The sequence below is a fragment of the Belonocnema kinseyi genome, chromosome 2 (genome assembly GCF_010883055.1).
Source record: "Belonocnema kinseyi isolate 2016_QV_RU_SX_M_011 chromosome 2, B_treatae_v1, whole genome shotgun sequence".
Lineage (NCBI taxonomy): Eukaryota > Metazoa > Arthropoda > Insecta > Hymenoptera > Cynipidae > Belonocnema > Belonocnema kinseyi.
Genome location: NC_046658.1, coordinates 166,706,965 through 166,724,240, shown reverse-complemented (window position 1 = coordinate 166,724,240; position 17,276 = coordinate 166,706,965). Strand labels below are relative to the sequence as shown.

The following is a 17,276-nucleotide window of genomic DNA, read 5'->3' as shown; positions in this document are numbered from 1 at the left end:
AAAAAATTAATTGTTCACAAGAAAAAGACAAATTTTCTACAAAATATTTGAAATTTCAATTAAAATGATCGAATATTCAATTAAAATAATTACATTTTTAGTTAAAAAGTAATAATTTCGAAGGCACCTTGCCAAAAAGCTCCTAGATCATATTTAAGAAAAGGGAACTCTTAGAATTTATATCTATTAAGTTCAAGTTTAAAATATTTAACACCATTGTCTATTATACTTCAAATTATTTCAAGAGAGAATAAAAGATTGAAGGAAATATAAAAGTTAAAATCAAATTCCTTTTTAAATAAAATACTTTTATGACTAACAATTATTCCACATTTATAATTAGTGTAAAACGTTTTCCAGAAACTTAGATTACGTGATTTATATTTGTTCCATGAACATTTTTTATTTATAAAATTTATTATTTTATTACTTCTGCAGGAAACAGCTATCTTGATTCAATTAAATTTGTTTAAATATTAATGAATTTAAACTGTATGTTAAGAAAGTTTAATTTTAACTACGTCTTGAATTCAGTACGGAGACTTAAAATAGATGCAGAGTCCCTTTAAGTGGCAACTCTGGTATGCGAATCCAAATTCCGATTAAAGTCTAAATTTCAGGTCCGTTAAGCTGGCAGGACCAGATTGCAAAAATGGACTGAAAACTTATAGGGAATTTAGGGCTCATTTAGAGCTAATGTAATGCCCCATTGCCAAATTTAATGCTCTTGATTTAAACAAAAAAACCGGTGGTCATGCTAACTTAACGTTAAGATTGCAGAACCACACATAGTAAAAAAATAATTTTTCAACATTTCTTTGCTCTATAATTTAGGGCTCACTTGATGCCCTATTGTAAAATTTAATGATGAAAAATTAAAAAACAATTTTTAAACAATTTTTGTTCAAACAATTCTATTAAAAATGAATTAAACAAATTTCTACTTCTACCATACGTTAAGGCTCACTTAGGGCTCCATGAATATGATATTTGAATTGAACAAAAAATTGTTTAAACAATTATCGTTTAAACAAATTTACCAAAAAAAATTATTTTCTTTTCGTTTCTAGTGCATAATTTCAGGCTGATTTTAGGCTCCTGAAATATCATCAACTAAAAGTCTTGCGATATTTTCTTTGCCCTTTTTTTTGTTATAAAGGATGATTTTTTTAACTTGAAACTTTCAAATATCTCGAAAAATAGGCACTCTATGAAAAAATGTTATGAATCAAAATTTCATTACTCACGCTGTATAACTTAACGTTATACAAAATGCGTGAAGAAAACCATCAAACCCATTCTTACTCCTCGCATAATTTAGGGTTCACTGAGGAGTAATTCGGGCCCGTAGTACTAAATTTTGGGCTCTAGTATTTTATGTAAAAAAAGTGTTTGCAATAGCTTAACAATAATTTGGTTCTAGATTGGCTGGATACAGGAATCTTTTTTTAATTAAAAAATTGCTTTTAGGTAACACGCCATTATTTTATATTCAAAAAATATTAAAATAATTTTCAATAAAAAAAACGAATTTTCAATTAAATAGTTAATAAAAAAATCTGCCCCCTACGCAGGTACATTCTCATCAGGCACAGCTCGCTTCGCTCGCAAGTTTGAGCACGCCTAGGGCGCGCAACTGTTGGTTCTCACGCTGTCAATTTTTCTACATTATACACAATACTTTTACATTAAATATGATACATTTCTTATGTAACTCTGCCTGGAATTGCTTATTCTAAAATTGCAAAATAAAGAGCAAATTGTATTTATCATGATTATATTTGTTTCTTATTTTGCTTTAAATTGTATTCTAAGCTGCGCCTAATCATGTATCATTTCAAAAAATATATATCATTACAATTAATAATATGCATAAAAATTGACTAATGCTAATTCTTATTTCCTTGTTTTTATCATTTATTTTTATTTTTAATCTTATTTTTTTTACAATTAAAAGAAAATCTACTCATCCTATCTAAAAATGATTAATAATAAATTAATAGATTTTTTCAGGCGAACATTTTTTGTCTGTTAATTTTAGTTTGTACGTTGTGTCATTTTCAAAAAAAATTTTATTTTTATTTTGAATGTTAATTTTTACGTATAAAGCAAAAACTACGTGACCTATCAAATATTATAGCTCTTTTTTGGATGAACAAGTTTTGTCTCATTTTTTCCGTAGCTTGAGTCGCTAGTCCAAAAAAAATTTATTTTTTATTTTTAATGTTTTTTTTTTACGACTAAAAACAAAATCTACGCATCCTATCGAAAGATGATTTATTATAAATTCGTAGGTCTTTCCAGGCCGCGCAATTTTAGCTTCTTCATTTTTTTCGTATCTTGCATAGTTTGACCAAAAAATGGAATTTTTGGATTTTTCATTATTTTTGGTACAATCAAATTTGGAATTTTTAAATTAAAAGAGTTGTTATCGTAAGCTTGTAGGGCTTTCAAAACGCAACGTTTTTCTTTTATCGGCTTTTTTTCATATCGTGCGTTGTTTGGCTTAAAACGTTGATTTTCGTGTGTTTTTTGAAATTTTGCAAATGCTAATACTGTGGTAAATTTTGTTTTTATAAAAAAAAGTCATGAGGATAAATTGTTCGCCTGATTGAATACTATGAATATCCGTACAGACAATTTTTGAATTAAAAAAAAAGTGGTCTCGAAAATTTTCAAAATACGCTCACTTTTTGAATTTTCACACAAAATGTCTGGCTAACGAACTTCACCTTTATTTTAGGACACTAAAAGAGTATACCAAAGGCCAATCCAATCTGTTAATTCTTTCAAAAGTTATCGTGCTGAAAAAACTAAAAATCTACAGACACCACACAGATAGACAGACGCATGCGTAAAACCTGTTTTTTGGATTCAGGGGGCCTCAAAACGTGGACATTTGCCATAAACGCGGGGGTAAAATTTTACACAAACCAATACCTTCTCTTGACGAGAATGTAAAAATTACAACAAAAAAAGTCGAAAATTCAAGCTAAAGAGACGAATTTTTAATAAAATAGTGGAATTGTCAAGCCAAAAAATACACATTTTTCAAAAGACAAATACATTTTTAACAATAAAGATTTTTTGACCAAAAAATATGAATTTCTAACCAAATGGTCCAATTTCCAAACAAAAATTATTATATTTTAACCAAAAGCATTTTTAACTAAATAATTGAATTTTCAACAAAAAGAATGTTAAACAAACGAATCATTTTTCCACTTGAAAAGTCGAAAATGTTAATTTTTTAGAAGACAGTTGAATTTTCCAAAAAAAAAAAGTTTATTCAAGAGAAGAAAGATGAATTTCTAACAAAATGATTCAAATTTTAACCAAATAATTGAATTTTGATTAAAAAAAGGCAAATTTTTAGAAGACAGCTGATATTTTTAACAAATAAGTTCACTTAGGACATAAAGGATGAATTTTTGACAAAATAATCGAATTTTAAACCAAAAGTTTATGTTTTAATTAACAAGAAGAATTTTTTAGAAGACTTTTAAATTTTCAACCTGAAAAGTTTAATTTTCAAGAATAAATCATGATAATTTTCAACCAAATACACTCAATTTATACAAAAACAAAAAATGAGTTTTAAACGCGGACGAATTTTGAACAAGAGTTGAATATAGTGAAATTTTGAACCAAATAGTTGAATCTTCAAGCCAAAGGGGAAACCTTTTTAGACGCCACTTGAATTTTCAACCTAAAAAGTTAATTTATTAACAAAAAGTAGCAATTTTAACAAAACAATTGAATTTTCAACCAAATAATTGAAATTTTCAGTTCAAAAAGACGATTTTTTAGAAGACATTTGAAATTTTAACAATAAACGATCATTTACAACAAAGAAAGATGAATTTTCGGCTAAAAATAAAGTTTTACCCAAAAAATTGAATTTACAACCAAATATTTAAACTTTCAATAATAAAAAGGCTGGATTCCTACCATAAAAGATCAATTTTCAATCCAAAAGGACGAATTTTCGATCTAATTCAATTCGAATTTAAGAGAAAAACCGAGAAAAAGTGGTAATTTCTTGAAAAAGGGGGAAAAAGAGGAATTTGTTTTTAAAGCTGAAAAGAGAGAAATAGGAGACTGTAAAGTTCACAGTTATTTTTAACGGTTCATTTAAAAATTATTCAACCATGCATGTTTTTAACAGTTTCAATCTTAAATTATTCCTTACATAATTTAGAAAAAAAATATGAAAATAAAAAATTAATTGAAAAAGGATCAAGTAACTCGCAAACAAGCTGTTTTTGGTGACTGTACTAGTCACCAAAATAATTACATAATGAGTCAAGAGATACCAGACAGTTTTATTTATTTATATTTTTAAAAAAATCAGGCTCCAAATATCTCAATCAAAACTTTCCATCACATATATTTAAATTTACTATTGTTTATTCATTCTTCTAGAATTCGAATAAAAAAAGAAACATTTTTAACAAAATAGTCAAAATTATAACCAAGATTTTCTCAGTCAAAGAAGAAAAGAATTCAACTAAATTGTTGAACTTTTAGGCCAAAAATTTATATTTTCTACCAAAAGTTGATGTATTAAGCCAAAAAAATGAATTTAAAAAAAAGTTATTTTCAAGCACATAGTTGATTTTTTGAATAAAATGGTTGAATTTTCAACTAAAAATAAAGAAATTTCAATGGGAGAGTTGAGTTTTCAAGCTCACAAATCGAATGCTTTAAAAAAAATTCAACTTTTAAACCCAAAAAGATGAATTTTTGAAAAAAGTTGATTTTTAAACAGGAAAAATGAATTTTCAACCAAATAGTTCAATTAAAAAAAAAAGTATTTATAAATTGTTGGATTTTTAATACAAAAACATAAATATTTGACAAAGAAGTTGAATTTTCTACCTAAAAATGAATTTTCAATTGACAAGATTAATTCGCTACAAAAAAAAACATCAATTTTTAAATGAAATTTTTGGTTCAAAAACTTATTTTCAACTCAGAAAGTTACTTTTTGTTACAAGAAGATTAATTATCCACCAATAAAGACGAATTTTATATAAAAGGACGAATTTTGAACAATAACATAAATTTGAATTTTCGAAATTAAAAAAAAATCAATCTTTAACCTAATGGGGAATAGTTAAATTTTCAGTAAAAACGATACAGTCAACCAAGAAAAAACGAATGTTCAAAAAAATAGTTACATATTCAATTCAAGTGATGAGGTTTATCTAAAATTCTGACGCTTTAACTGGAATATCTGAATTTTAAACAAAAGAAAAACATGCATTTTCAAACAAAAAGACGAATTTTAATTAAAATCACATGAATTTTAAACTAAAAAAGATTAATTGTAAACCGAAGTTGAATAGGCACTTAAATTTTTTAGTTGAAAAAATTAACTGCCAATGAAGATGTATTTTCAAGTAAAACAAAATTCATTAAAAAAAAGAGTTACCTTTTTATTTAAAGTGATGATTTTTATACCTAAATGATGAATTTTCAACTGATAAATCTTCAATAGAAATAGTCAATTTTTGAACCAAAACAATAAATTCTTAACTAAAATCATGAATCTTTAACTAGAATAATTGAACTTTCAACCAAAGAGATTAATTTTCCACCAAGATGATGAATTTTAAACTGAAAATGATAAATTTTCCAACAAAAATTGAATAGTTAAATTTTCAACTTAAAAAATTAATTTTCAACCAAGCTGATGAATTTTCAAATAAAATATCAAATCTTAAACAGGAATATTTTAATTTTGAACCAAAAAAGGTTAATTATTAATTAAATTGATCAATATTTCACTGAAATAATTGAATTCTCACCGAAAAAGATGAAATTTCCACCATAAGATTAATTTTCATTAAAATAGATGAATTTTATTATAAAAAAGACAAATATTCAACCAAAAATTGAGTAATTAATTTCTAAGCTAAAAAATAATATTATTATTGTAGATATAAATATAATCAAACAAAAAACATTTATTAGAGAAAAAGGAAAATCAACTAGGAATGAATTTTACGCTAAAATGATTTTAGCTTCAAGTGGAATAGTTGAATTTAAAGAAAAAATATGAAATTTTAACTAAAATGATGGAATATGCAACTGTATTAGTCACATTTTTAGTCAAAAAAATTAATTTCCAACTAAAAGTAAATCTAATTAAAGAAAAAAGGTTACATTTTCAACAAAAAAGTGATGTATTTTTAATTAAAATTATAAATCTTCAACTGGAAAAGTTTAATTTTAAATAAAAAAGATGAATTCTCAAACAAGAAGGTTAATTTATACCAAAGAAGACGAATTTTCAACAAAAAACATGAATTTTAAACTAAAAAAGATAAATTGTTAACCAGAAATTAAATATTAAAATTTTCATATAAAAAAAAATTTTAACTAAAGAGACGAATTTTTAACTTAAATGATGGAATATTTAATTTATACAGTTTCCGTTAAAAAGAAAACAATTTTCAACCAAAAAGAAAACTAGTTTTCAAAAAAATAGTTACATTTCCAAAAAAAAGTGATGAATTTTTTATTAAAATTATGAATCTTTAACTGGAATCGTTGAATTTTAAATAAAAAAGATGAATTTTCAACTAAAAAAGATCAATTGTTAACCAGAGATTAAATATTCAAATTCTCAGTAAAAAAAATCATGTTCAACCAAAGAGACGAATTTTTAACTAAAATGATGAAATATTTAATTGTATACACTATCCGTTAAAAAGAAAACTCATTTTCAAAAAAATAGTTACATTTTCAAAAAAATCGATGAATTTTTAATTAAAATGATGAATCTTCAACTGGAATAGTTTAATTTTTAATAAAAAAGGTAAATTTTCAACAAAGAAGGTTAATTTTTACCAAAAAGACGAATATTCTACAAAATACATGAATTTTCAACTAAAAAAGATAAATTATTAACCAAAAATTAAATATTTACATTTTCAGTTTATAAAAAAATGTTTAACTAAAGAGACGAATTTTTAAGTAAAATGATGGAATATTTAATTGTAGACACTTTCCGTTAAAAAGAAAACAATTTTCAACCAAAAAGTTACATTTACAAAAAAAAACTGATGAATTTTAAACAAAAGAGATTAATTTTCAACTAAAAATGATAAATTGTTAAAGAGAAATTCAATATTTAAGTTTTCAGTTAAAAATAAAATAATATTCAACCAAAAAGATGAATTTTTAACTGAAATGATGGAAAATGCGACTCGATTAGTCACAGTTTCAGTTTAAAAATTAATTTTCTACCAAAAAGAAAACTAATTTTAAAAAAATAGTTACATTTTCAAAAAAAGTGATGAATTTTTTATTAAAATTATGAATCTTCAACTGGAATAGTTGAATTTCAAATAAAAAAGATGAATTTTCAACTAAAAAAGATAAATTGTTAATCATAAATTAAATATTTAAATTTTCAGTTAAAAAAATAATGTTTAACTAAAGAGACGAATTTTTAACTGAAATTATAGAATATTTAATTGTATACACTTTCCGTTAAAAAGAAAACAATTTTGAACCAAAAAGAAAACTAATTTTCAAAAAAAAGTTACATTGACAAAAAAACTGCTGAATTTTAAATAAAAGAGATGAATTTTTCAAACAAGAAAGTTAATTTCTAAAAGAAAATACGAAATTTTCAACAAAATACATGAATTTTGTACTAAAAATGATAAATTGTTAACCAGAAATTCAATATTTAAATTGTCAGTTAAAAATAAAATAATGTTCCACCAAAAAGATTAATTTTCAACTAAAATGATGGAAAATGCGACTCGATTAGTCACAGTTTCAGTTTAAAAAATTAATTTTCTACCAAAAAGAAAACTAATTTTAAAAAAATAGTTACATTTTCAAAAAAAGTGATGAATTTTTAATTAAAATTATGAATCTTCAACTGGAATAGTTGAATTTCAAATAAAAAAGATAAATTTTTAACTAAAAAAGATAAATTGTTAGTCAGAAATTAAATATTTAAATTTTCAGTTAAAAAAATGTTTAACTAAAGAGACGAATTTTTAACTAAAATTATGGAATATTTAATTGTATACACTTTCCGTTAAGAAAAAAACAATTTTGAACCAAAAAGAAAACTAATTTTCAAACAAATAGTTACATTTACAAAAAAACTGATGAATTTTCAACTAAAATGATGAATCTTTAACTGAAATAGTTGAATTTTCAACCAAAGCAGATAAATTTTCTACCAAAAAGAGAAATTAGCAACTGAAAAATTCTTCAGTTAAAAAAATGATAACCAAGTTGTTGACTTTTCGGGTCAAAAAGGTAAGTTTTCCAGAAAACACTTCAATTTTCATTCAAAAATTATTTTGCAAAAAACAGTTACATTTTCAATGAAAAATATTACCAAATATTTAAATTTTTAAGAAAATAATTCAACTTTCAACCAAAAAAAAAATGAATACTAAACCAAAAACATAATAGCAAACTTTTCAAATATCTAGAAAAACCCAACACAGCTAAAATCCTTGCGTAAAAAGTAACACACAGTTTTCATTAGTGTGCAAAAAATCAGAAAAATCAAATTCAAAGCTTGAAAAAGTTGAATGATTCGAAAGGCAGAGAAGATAAGCTTTTTGTCTTAAAGTGAGAGCCGGCAAACTCTAACAAGAGTGACTAATTCTCTCAGAACTGAAAACACTTACAGCATAAAACGTTTCGAGGGATTCGAGCCTTTTCGAAAACCTAGAATCATTATTAAAAGATTATAAAACAATAGAGAATCAAATTTTACTACACAAATAATCTACTTTTCAATTTCCCTTTAAATAATTACGGAAGCAAAGTTTCAAAAATAGAGGCGACCGCAAGGTAGCCTAACCTATAAATTTGACGTTTTGTTTCGTCAGACGAGGCTAACTTTGTAAATTTTCTAAGTAATAAAGCAGAAGTTCCCTCACTTTTGCCGCGAAACCAAAAAAATAAACTTGTTCCAGAAAACCCTTTTTCGTTCTAAATTAACGTTATTTTTTTCTGATAGCAAACTTACGTCTCAGTGATTACAGGTGCGATTTTGAGAACTGTGGCGAGGAAAGTCTGATCCTTGCAGACCAAGGCTGGTTTTTGAGGTGCACTGTTGACATTTAGAATCCTGAAAAGGATGCAGAGGATAACAGCGAAAAGAGCGAGTAGAGCCGTTGACATCTTGCTAGACTAGCCTATTTTCTTGACAGCTGGGTTTTTCCAATTTCCGGACAGAAGCTGACACTGACACTTGGATTCCCGAGTTTCTCTCGATTTCTGGAGAAAATTGCTCCTGCAACCTGCTGGTCGTGAAACACGCCGGCAAAGCACAGGGCGATGGACACGCCTTTTGACGTGAATTTTTCTTCTATAAATGAGAAGCGGAAGCAGTCGCAAGCAAATTCCTAAACCCACTACGTCTCACAGCCCCCGAACTCGCGACCGCGAGGCGATCTACTTTTTTCCACTTTTAACGGCCACACGAAAAGGGCTCGGTGTTCCTTCTTTTTTGTGACTTTTTCACGTTGAAATGTAGATTTTGTAGCGTCGAGTGGGAACTGTTTTGCGTTCTCCGGTTCTCCACGATCGAAACTTAGCTTTGGACTCCATCCGCATTGGTTGCGCGCTCGAATCGGAATGAGTTAATTTCTGCTGGACAATCAGAATCAGTCCGTCAGTGCGGAATGGCGCGACCGGCGCGGCGCCGAAACTGGACACTACTTTTTTTCGAGAAGGTTCGAGTTTGAAATTGAAAATTTCTTGCATTCGAAGTCCGAGTGATTAGATATCTGATGGCTATATAAATATCGATTTTTGGGGGCCACTGAACTTGCTAGAACATAATAAAACACATTTTCTTACGACGGGGATAACAACGCAAAATGAGCTCCAAAAGGGGGATTTGAATTTGACATACATTCAGGGTGTTTACTCCAATACTTATCCAATACTTAGTTTTTGTTTTATTTAAAATTCATTTCTTTGCTTAAAAATTGGTCTTCTGGTTGAACATTTTTTACATTAGGTTTTCTGTTTATAATTACTTTCTGTAGATGATCATTAATTTTCTTTAACCGAAAGCTTACATAAGTATTCAATTTTTGTTTAACGATTTATCAATTTAGTTTCAAATTCGTCAGTTTGGTTAAATATTAATCATTTTAACCGAAATTTATTTTTTATTTCCATGCTTGCTAGAAAATTGATTTTTTGACTTGAAATTTTGTTTGAAAAAATGTTTCTTTGGTTGAAAATGGATCTTTTTTTAGTTGAAAGTTTAAGAAAATTAGTTCTTAATTATTTAATTTTCGGTTTTGAATTTATTTTTTTTTTTTAGTTGAAAATTCATGTATTTTGTTAAAAATGTGTCTTTTTGGTAAAAAAATGTATCGGGTTTGAAAAATAATTCTTTTTAATTAATTCTCTTAACTAAAAATTTAATTATTCCATTTCTGGTGAGACAAAATAATCTTTTTTAGTTAAAAATTTAACTTTTGGAACAAAATTTATCTTCTTTAGTTAAAAATTAATCTTTATGTTTGAAAATTCATCGATTTCGGTTGAAAATTTATAATTTGTGTTCAAATTTATTTTGTGGACACTTAACTTTTTTAATTAAAAATTTAACTAATCCATTTTTACTGAAAATTAATTCCTTTAGATGAAAATCAATTTTCTTAACTGAAAATTTACATGAGAATTCAATTTTTGAATGACAACTTATATATTTTAGCTGAAAGCTTTTGAAATTTAGCTTTTTCTGGGTTTAAATTCATTTCTTTGCTTGAACATCGATCTTTTTTAGTTGAAAACTTAAAAAATTAGCTTTTTTATTTAAAATTAATATCTTTTTTGATCGACAATTTATCTCTTTTCGTAGGAAATTGATCTTTTTAGTTTAAAATTCGACTATTCGAATTGAAGATTAATCATTTTAGTTGCAAAAATGCATAAACAGTTCTTTTTTTGTGATAAAATTAATTTCTTTAGATGAAAATTAATTTTGGTAACTAAAATTTGACATAAGGATTAAATTTATGGTTAGAAATTTATTTTTTTTTAGTAGAAAATTCATGTATTTTGTTGAAAAATCGTCTTTTTGGTCAGAAATCTTTCTTCTTGGTTGAAAATTAATCTTTTTGGTTTAAAATTCAACTATTATAGTTGAAGAATTATTATTTTAGTTTAAAATTCATCAGTTTGGCTGCAAAGTAACGTTTTAACTGAAAAATACTATTATTATATTTTTTGTCGAAAAGTGATCTTTTTATGTTAAAAGTTTAACTAAAATTTGATTGGAAATTCATATTTGTTAGTTGAAAATAAATCTTGTTTAAAAATTCCTCTTTTTTGTTGAAAATTCATTTTTCTTGTAGTTAATTTGTCTTTTCACCGACAATTAATCTTTTTGTTTCAAAATTAATTTTCATGTTTTAAAATTCATTTTTTTGGTTTAAAATTCAACTATTCCAGTTAAATATTCATAATTTTACTTGGAAAGCAGCTTTTTGTTTGAAAGTAATAATACATGGTGGAAAATTAAACTCTTTTGTTAAATATTCATATTTTTATTTAAAATTCAGCTATTCTGGTTAAAGATTCGTTATTTAAGTTCAAATTTATTTTGTGGACAATTATCTTTTTTAACTGCAAGTTTAGCTCATCCATTTTTGGTTGGAAATTGATTTTTTTATTGAAAATGTTTAAAAAATAGTTTTTTTTTGTTGTCTAAAATTCATTTCTTTGTTTGAAAATTGATCTTTTAAAGTTTGAAATGTTATAAATTATTTTGTTTTGTTTTGTTGAAAATTAATTTCTTTAGATGAACTTTAATTTTGAAATTAAAATCCATCAGTTTGGTTGATAATTAATGTTTTGACTGGAAATTTAATTGATCTATTTTTGGTTGAAAATTGACCTATTTTACTTAAGAATTAAACCATTTGATTGCATTCTTTTTTATTTTTTTAGGGCAAAATTAATCTTCTTGGTTAAGTTTTCTTTTTTTTCGGTTAAAACTTCTTTTTGTAATATTTTATCTTTTTTGGCTTAAAATATAACTGCTCTGGTTGAAGATTTATCATTTTAGTTTTAAATTCGCCAGTTTGGCTGAAAATTAATTTTTTTTTAAATTTGAAAATTCATTCTTTTGGCTGGAAATTCAACTATTCCAGTTAAATATTAATAATTTTAGATGAAAATGCATATTTTTGGTTGAAAATAAAAATACTTCGTTAAAAGTTACTCTTGTGTTACAAATTAATTTATTCCCGTTGAAAATGCATAATTTATATTGAAATTTATTTTGAGGAACACTAATTTTTTAAACTGTAAATGTAAGCATTCAATTTATCCGCTGATAATTTATATTTTTTAGTTGAAACGTATTTTTGGTGAAAAATTAATCTTCTTGGTTAAAAATGTATTTTTTGTTGAAAATTAATATTTTTCAGCTAAAAGTTTTACTATTTGGTTGAAAATTTGTCTTTTTTCGTCCAAAATTGATCTTCTTGTTTGAAAGTTTATCCTTTTCGTTTAAAATTCAATTATTCTAGTTAAATTTTCATAATTTTATTTGAAAATCCATCTTTTTAGTTGAAAATAAAACTATTTGTTTAAAAATTTAACTCCTTTGTTAATAATTCATATTTAAATTCGTCTAGTTTAAAATTTATTTTGGATGAAAATTGAACTTTTGTACTTGAGAATTCATCTTTTTTATAAAAAAAAATCTTTTCGGTTCAAAACTAAATTTTTACGTTGAAGATTCATCTTACTGGTTCAAAACTCAACTAGTTCAGTTGAAGATTTATCATTTTAGTTTAAAAGTCACCAGTTCGGTTGAAAATTAATTTTTTTTAACTGCGTCAATTTAAGTATTCCATTTTTGGTTGAAAATTGACCTCTTTTATTTGAAAATTCGACTTTTCGAGTATACATACAGGGGGGGTTTCTGGGCCAAAAAGTAAGACGGAGTCTGAATATGAATTAAAATACGGACTCTGGATATTGATTTCGACCGCTTTTGAGATCCAAAGTTCCTCTTGTAATAATGTTAATATATTGGGAGATAGGGAGCGTTCTGGATGGATTTATTATTAGTGCGTGGCTGTATGTGTGTGTGGTTGGCATAGAGACCGTTCTGCTGAGTTTCTAGATAATTATTGAAGGGTCCTGATAGAATATAATATTCCTTCTAGAACATTCTCGAGGGGTCCTGATGACGTCACAGAATAATAATGTTGCGCAATTGTAAGAGCCGCATTTATGTAAATAGGTTCAAGGTTATTAGTAGAAAATGAGGATGATTAATTGCTTTCTTATGGAAAAATCATTCATTTAATGAATTTAATACACAAAAGATGCAGGCGTATAGGTGTAATTTGATATGGAGCGCGATCTATGACATCCTTTTTTGCCTATTAATTTCATTTATTGCTTCCTTATAGATAATAAACTTAATTAAAAAGTGTCATCTTTCTCTGTTTAGCCCAAAAGTAATCCGCAAAAAGCAGTATTTTACAGTCTAGAACTTTCTGGAACTTTAGGATAAAGAGGCAGACATATTATTAGAGAAAATTCTACAGCTATATTTTTTCGAGTTCGTGCTAAGTTTCTAGAATATTTTTATGACGTGCACCTGAATTCCTACCTTACCGACATTGACACAAGAGGGTTTCTGGACCAGGAGGTTGAACTTCTTTCACAAGAGGGCTAGTGAGCCAAATCTATTTGCACCAAAATCGACGTTTAGGAATTCGCGGTTCAGTAATTGGTAGAACTGTTGGGGGGGGGGGGGGCAACAGTTCTAGCAATTACTGAACCGCGGGTTCCTAAACCTCGATTTAAAACAACTTTTAGTTAAAAATTTTAATTTGCAAATTCAATTAAAAAATTTTAATTCAACTGAAACTGATGAATTTTTAATAAACAATCCAAACTTCTTTGTTAAAAGATGAATTTTGATCCAGAAAAGATTTAAGTCAATTTTAATTTAGTCTTCAACCAAATAGTTGCATTGTAATCCAAGAAAAATAAAAATTTTCTTTAAAAAAATTAATTTTTAATAAAATAAAATTTTAGATTTCAAAAATGTATTTGAATTTTTGTTCAGGAAATATTTCAGATCTCTTTCAGCATCAAAATATTCAAAATTTAAATAAGTAGATTTTCTACGAAATAGTTCAATTTTCAACAAAACAGCAGGGTAAGGATCTTCTGTGATAGCATGGAGGACGCGAACACCCTGGTACTTTCCCAGGAGCTGAGGGATTTCGAGTACACTGTTTCCACCCCCCCCCCCCTCTCTAATTCTTAAAAAAGCATTTGTCAACGGTGTTCCTGTGCGGTACTCTGCCTCTGAAATCTTGAGCAGGACCACTGAGGTGGTTAGGTCGTCCATCACCTCCAATAGGCGCAGGACCAAGCAGGATGGCACCCTGGATGAACGGGTGGAATTTGTTTTTGCCTGCTCAAGGATTCCTAAGGTCATCTTTCTCTCCAGCTTCGGATATAATGTCATTCCTGTCATACCTCCTCCGAAGAAGTGCTTCACCTTGTCAGAGGTTCCGGCACGGATCGGACCAATGCAGGGCTACGAGGCCGACGTGTGAATTCTGTGCAGAATTCCACCGCACCGAGGAATGCCCCAACAAACTTTCTCCGGTGAGATGTGCCAATTGTGGGGGTGAGCACATGTCCTCTTCTAGGATCTGTGGAGTCTATCTCTTTGAATTCGAGGTAATGAAATTCCGGTTTTGGAATGACTGCGGATTCTAGGAGGCGGAGGCAGCTCTGAGCGAAATGGGTATACGTCATCCTGGCGGCCGAGGCTCCTCGGCTCCCCAGACTATTCAATCCTCTTCCAGCAGCCCTCCGGAATTTCAGGCACTGGAAACCCCCTTCTCTCCCCACCACTCTGACATGGATCAGCTGGAGGGCTTAGAGGATCAGCTCAAGGGCGCGGTTTCTTCCTTGTTGAACATGAGTCGCTCCTCCGAGCATACCATACAAACCCCAGGCAACCCACCTAGTTAGCTCTTCGAATCTTTCCCAAGGTGATCTGATTGGTTCCTCATTGAGCCTTCCGAGAGTATTCTTTATACTAGCTTACATTCTTTCAAATTACTATTCTTAAGGCTCCCTGAATTTTGAAGAACTTCAGTTAAATTCTTATCGACAGTCCTCTTAAATCCATAGAAATACTTAGATATATGGAAGGCGTCAAATATCTTTACTTGAATCCACCTTAAAATTCACCAAATTTTTTAAATTTACGAGAATCCTCCTGAATTCCTGGAGGTTCTGACTAATGGTGAATGTTTAAAGCTATTGAAATTTTTAATCCTCTATACTATTTAGGGATCTTTTAAACTTAAATTTGGAAGGATATAAAATGATTTAAACTGAAATCTTTGTTGTCGCTTGAAATGTTAATAACCACATAAAGCGTCTAAAATCCTTAAATTCCGCTGAATTTAGTAAATTTCGAGATTTCTCCAAATATTTGGAATTATTAGGAAACTGATTAAATCTCTGAAGCCATTGAAATTATTCTTATTAATTTTAAACCATTTAAAATTCCGTTTAGCATTTTAAACTTAAATTTCTGAAATCACGTTGAATCGGCGGGATAATTACGAATCTCTAAATCTATTGGAATTTCTTTCAAAATATATAAATATCGATTAAAATCTTTAATTTTTTTCAAATATTTGGAATTATTCGGAAACTGATTAATTTTCTGAAAGCCATTGAAATTATTCTTATGAAGTCTATATTATTTAAAATTCCGTTTAGCACTTTAAACTTAATTTCTGAAATCACATTAAATCGGCGGGAATAATTCCGAATCTCTTAATCTATTGGAACTTCTGTTAAAATACACAAATATCGATTAAATCTTTAATTTTAATCGGGTATCTTTTGAAATTGCTTAAAATTCGTGTAATCCCATAAATCCACGTTAAACTGAAAGTTCTGGAAATCGCTTTAAACCTTTCAATTTTATAAATCCGAATCTTGAGGGATTTCTCGAAAGGTTTGAAATTACTTAAAATCGATTAAGCCTAAATCCGTGGGAATATTTTCGAATCTTTGAAATGTTTTAAATATTGTAAAGACCTTAAAACTCTCAAACTCCATAAACATAAGCCGAATTTATACTGGGTAATCCTCAGAAATACTCAAGTTAAAGAATTTTAAATCGATTTTGTTTGAATTAAAGAACGGCAGACTGATATTTTTATTTCGCTTATTAAGTCGAAATATTTGATTCAGAGTTTGGAATTGGAATACTTATATTGAGTTATTATGAATGGAAATCGTTAAGTTAATACAATTTAAATTTGAAATAACTGTACGCATCTATAGGGGTATCTTCTCTGCAAATAACGGCATATCAAATAAACATCAACTTGATCTCAAGACTGCAAGCAGAGTTCCTAATTGATCTAGTCAGCTTTTTCGACCTTAGTGTTTGATCGTTCTTGGGGGGAGCTTTGTTCAAGGTGCTTCAATTTGGTAGACATAACAATCAGATCTCCGTAATTTAACCTTGCAATCATTAATATTTTTAGTATTTTACCCTCAAAGAATCATTCTAGCTGAATATTTTTTGGGAACATGTGCAATTCCCCTGCGTGGTCGGGGATATAGTTTAAGTTCATATAGTCTGGGTTTCCCGCCCTCGTTACAACGATCTCTTGAAAGTATCCGATCGGTTCGATTGGCTTTGAGGTTTACATTCTTGTCTAGCTATTAAGGCATTGGCCTCTCTTCTGAAGCATGTTCTAGCCTTTTGGGAGTTCTGGTATGGAATCTAAGCGGAAGGTTTTTAAATTCGCTAACTGGAACGCACAAAGCGTGGTAGGTAAGAGGGAAGAGATTGAGTCACTGCTTTTTCTCAATGATTTGGATGTCCTCTGCATCTCTGAATCTTGGCTGACTCGAGGTATTGGCTTCGAGATCAAGGGCTACTGGTCCTATCGGTGTGATAGAGCGGTCGGTAGAGAGGGAGGCTCACTGATACTGGTCCGGAACATCTTCGCGTGGATTTCTTTGATTTGGCTGGTCCGTGGACGAGCGACATGGAGGCAGTGGGGCTAGCTATAAAATCTTCACTAGTGAGGATTGCTTTTCTATCCATTTATGACCCTCCTGACGCCAGAATCACACAGGACTTTTAGCAGGGCCTGATTGATCATGTATCGCATAGGGGCTCCTTGATAATGTGTGGGGATTTTAATGCCCACTCCCCCATGTGGGGCTCTCCAAACTCAAACTAT

At 28.4% G+C, this 17,276-nt stretch overlaps 1 protein-coding gene across 1 annotated transcript in view; it reads right to left on the bottom strand.

Annotated features, from left to right (window-relative positions):
- LOC117167029 (abhydrolase domain-containing protein 2) overlaps positions 1-9,616 on the bottom strand; it is a 59,887-nt gene extending 50,271 nt beyond the window's left edge. The window contains exon 1 of the mRNA XM_033351585.1: positions 9,017-9,616. Coding sequence (XP_033207476.1) covers positions 9,017-9,171 — 155 coding nt within the window. The 5' untranslated portion in view covers positions 9,172-9,616. The remainder of the gene's footprint in view (positions 1-9,016) is intronic.
- Positions 9,617-17,276: the final 7,660 nt, after the last annotated feature.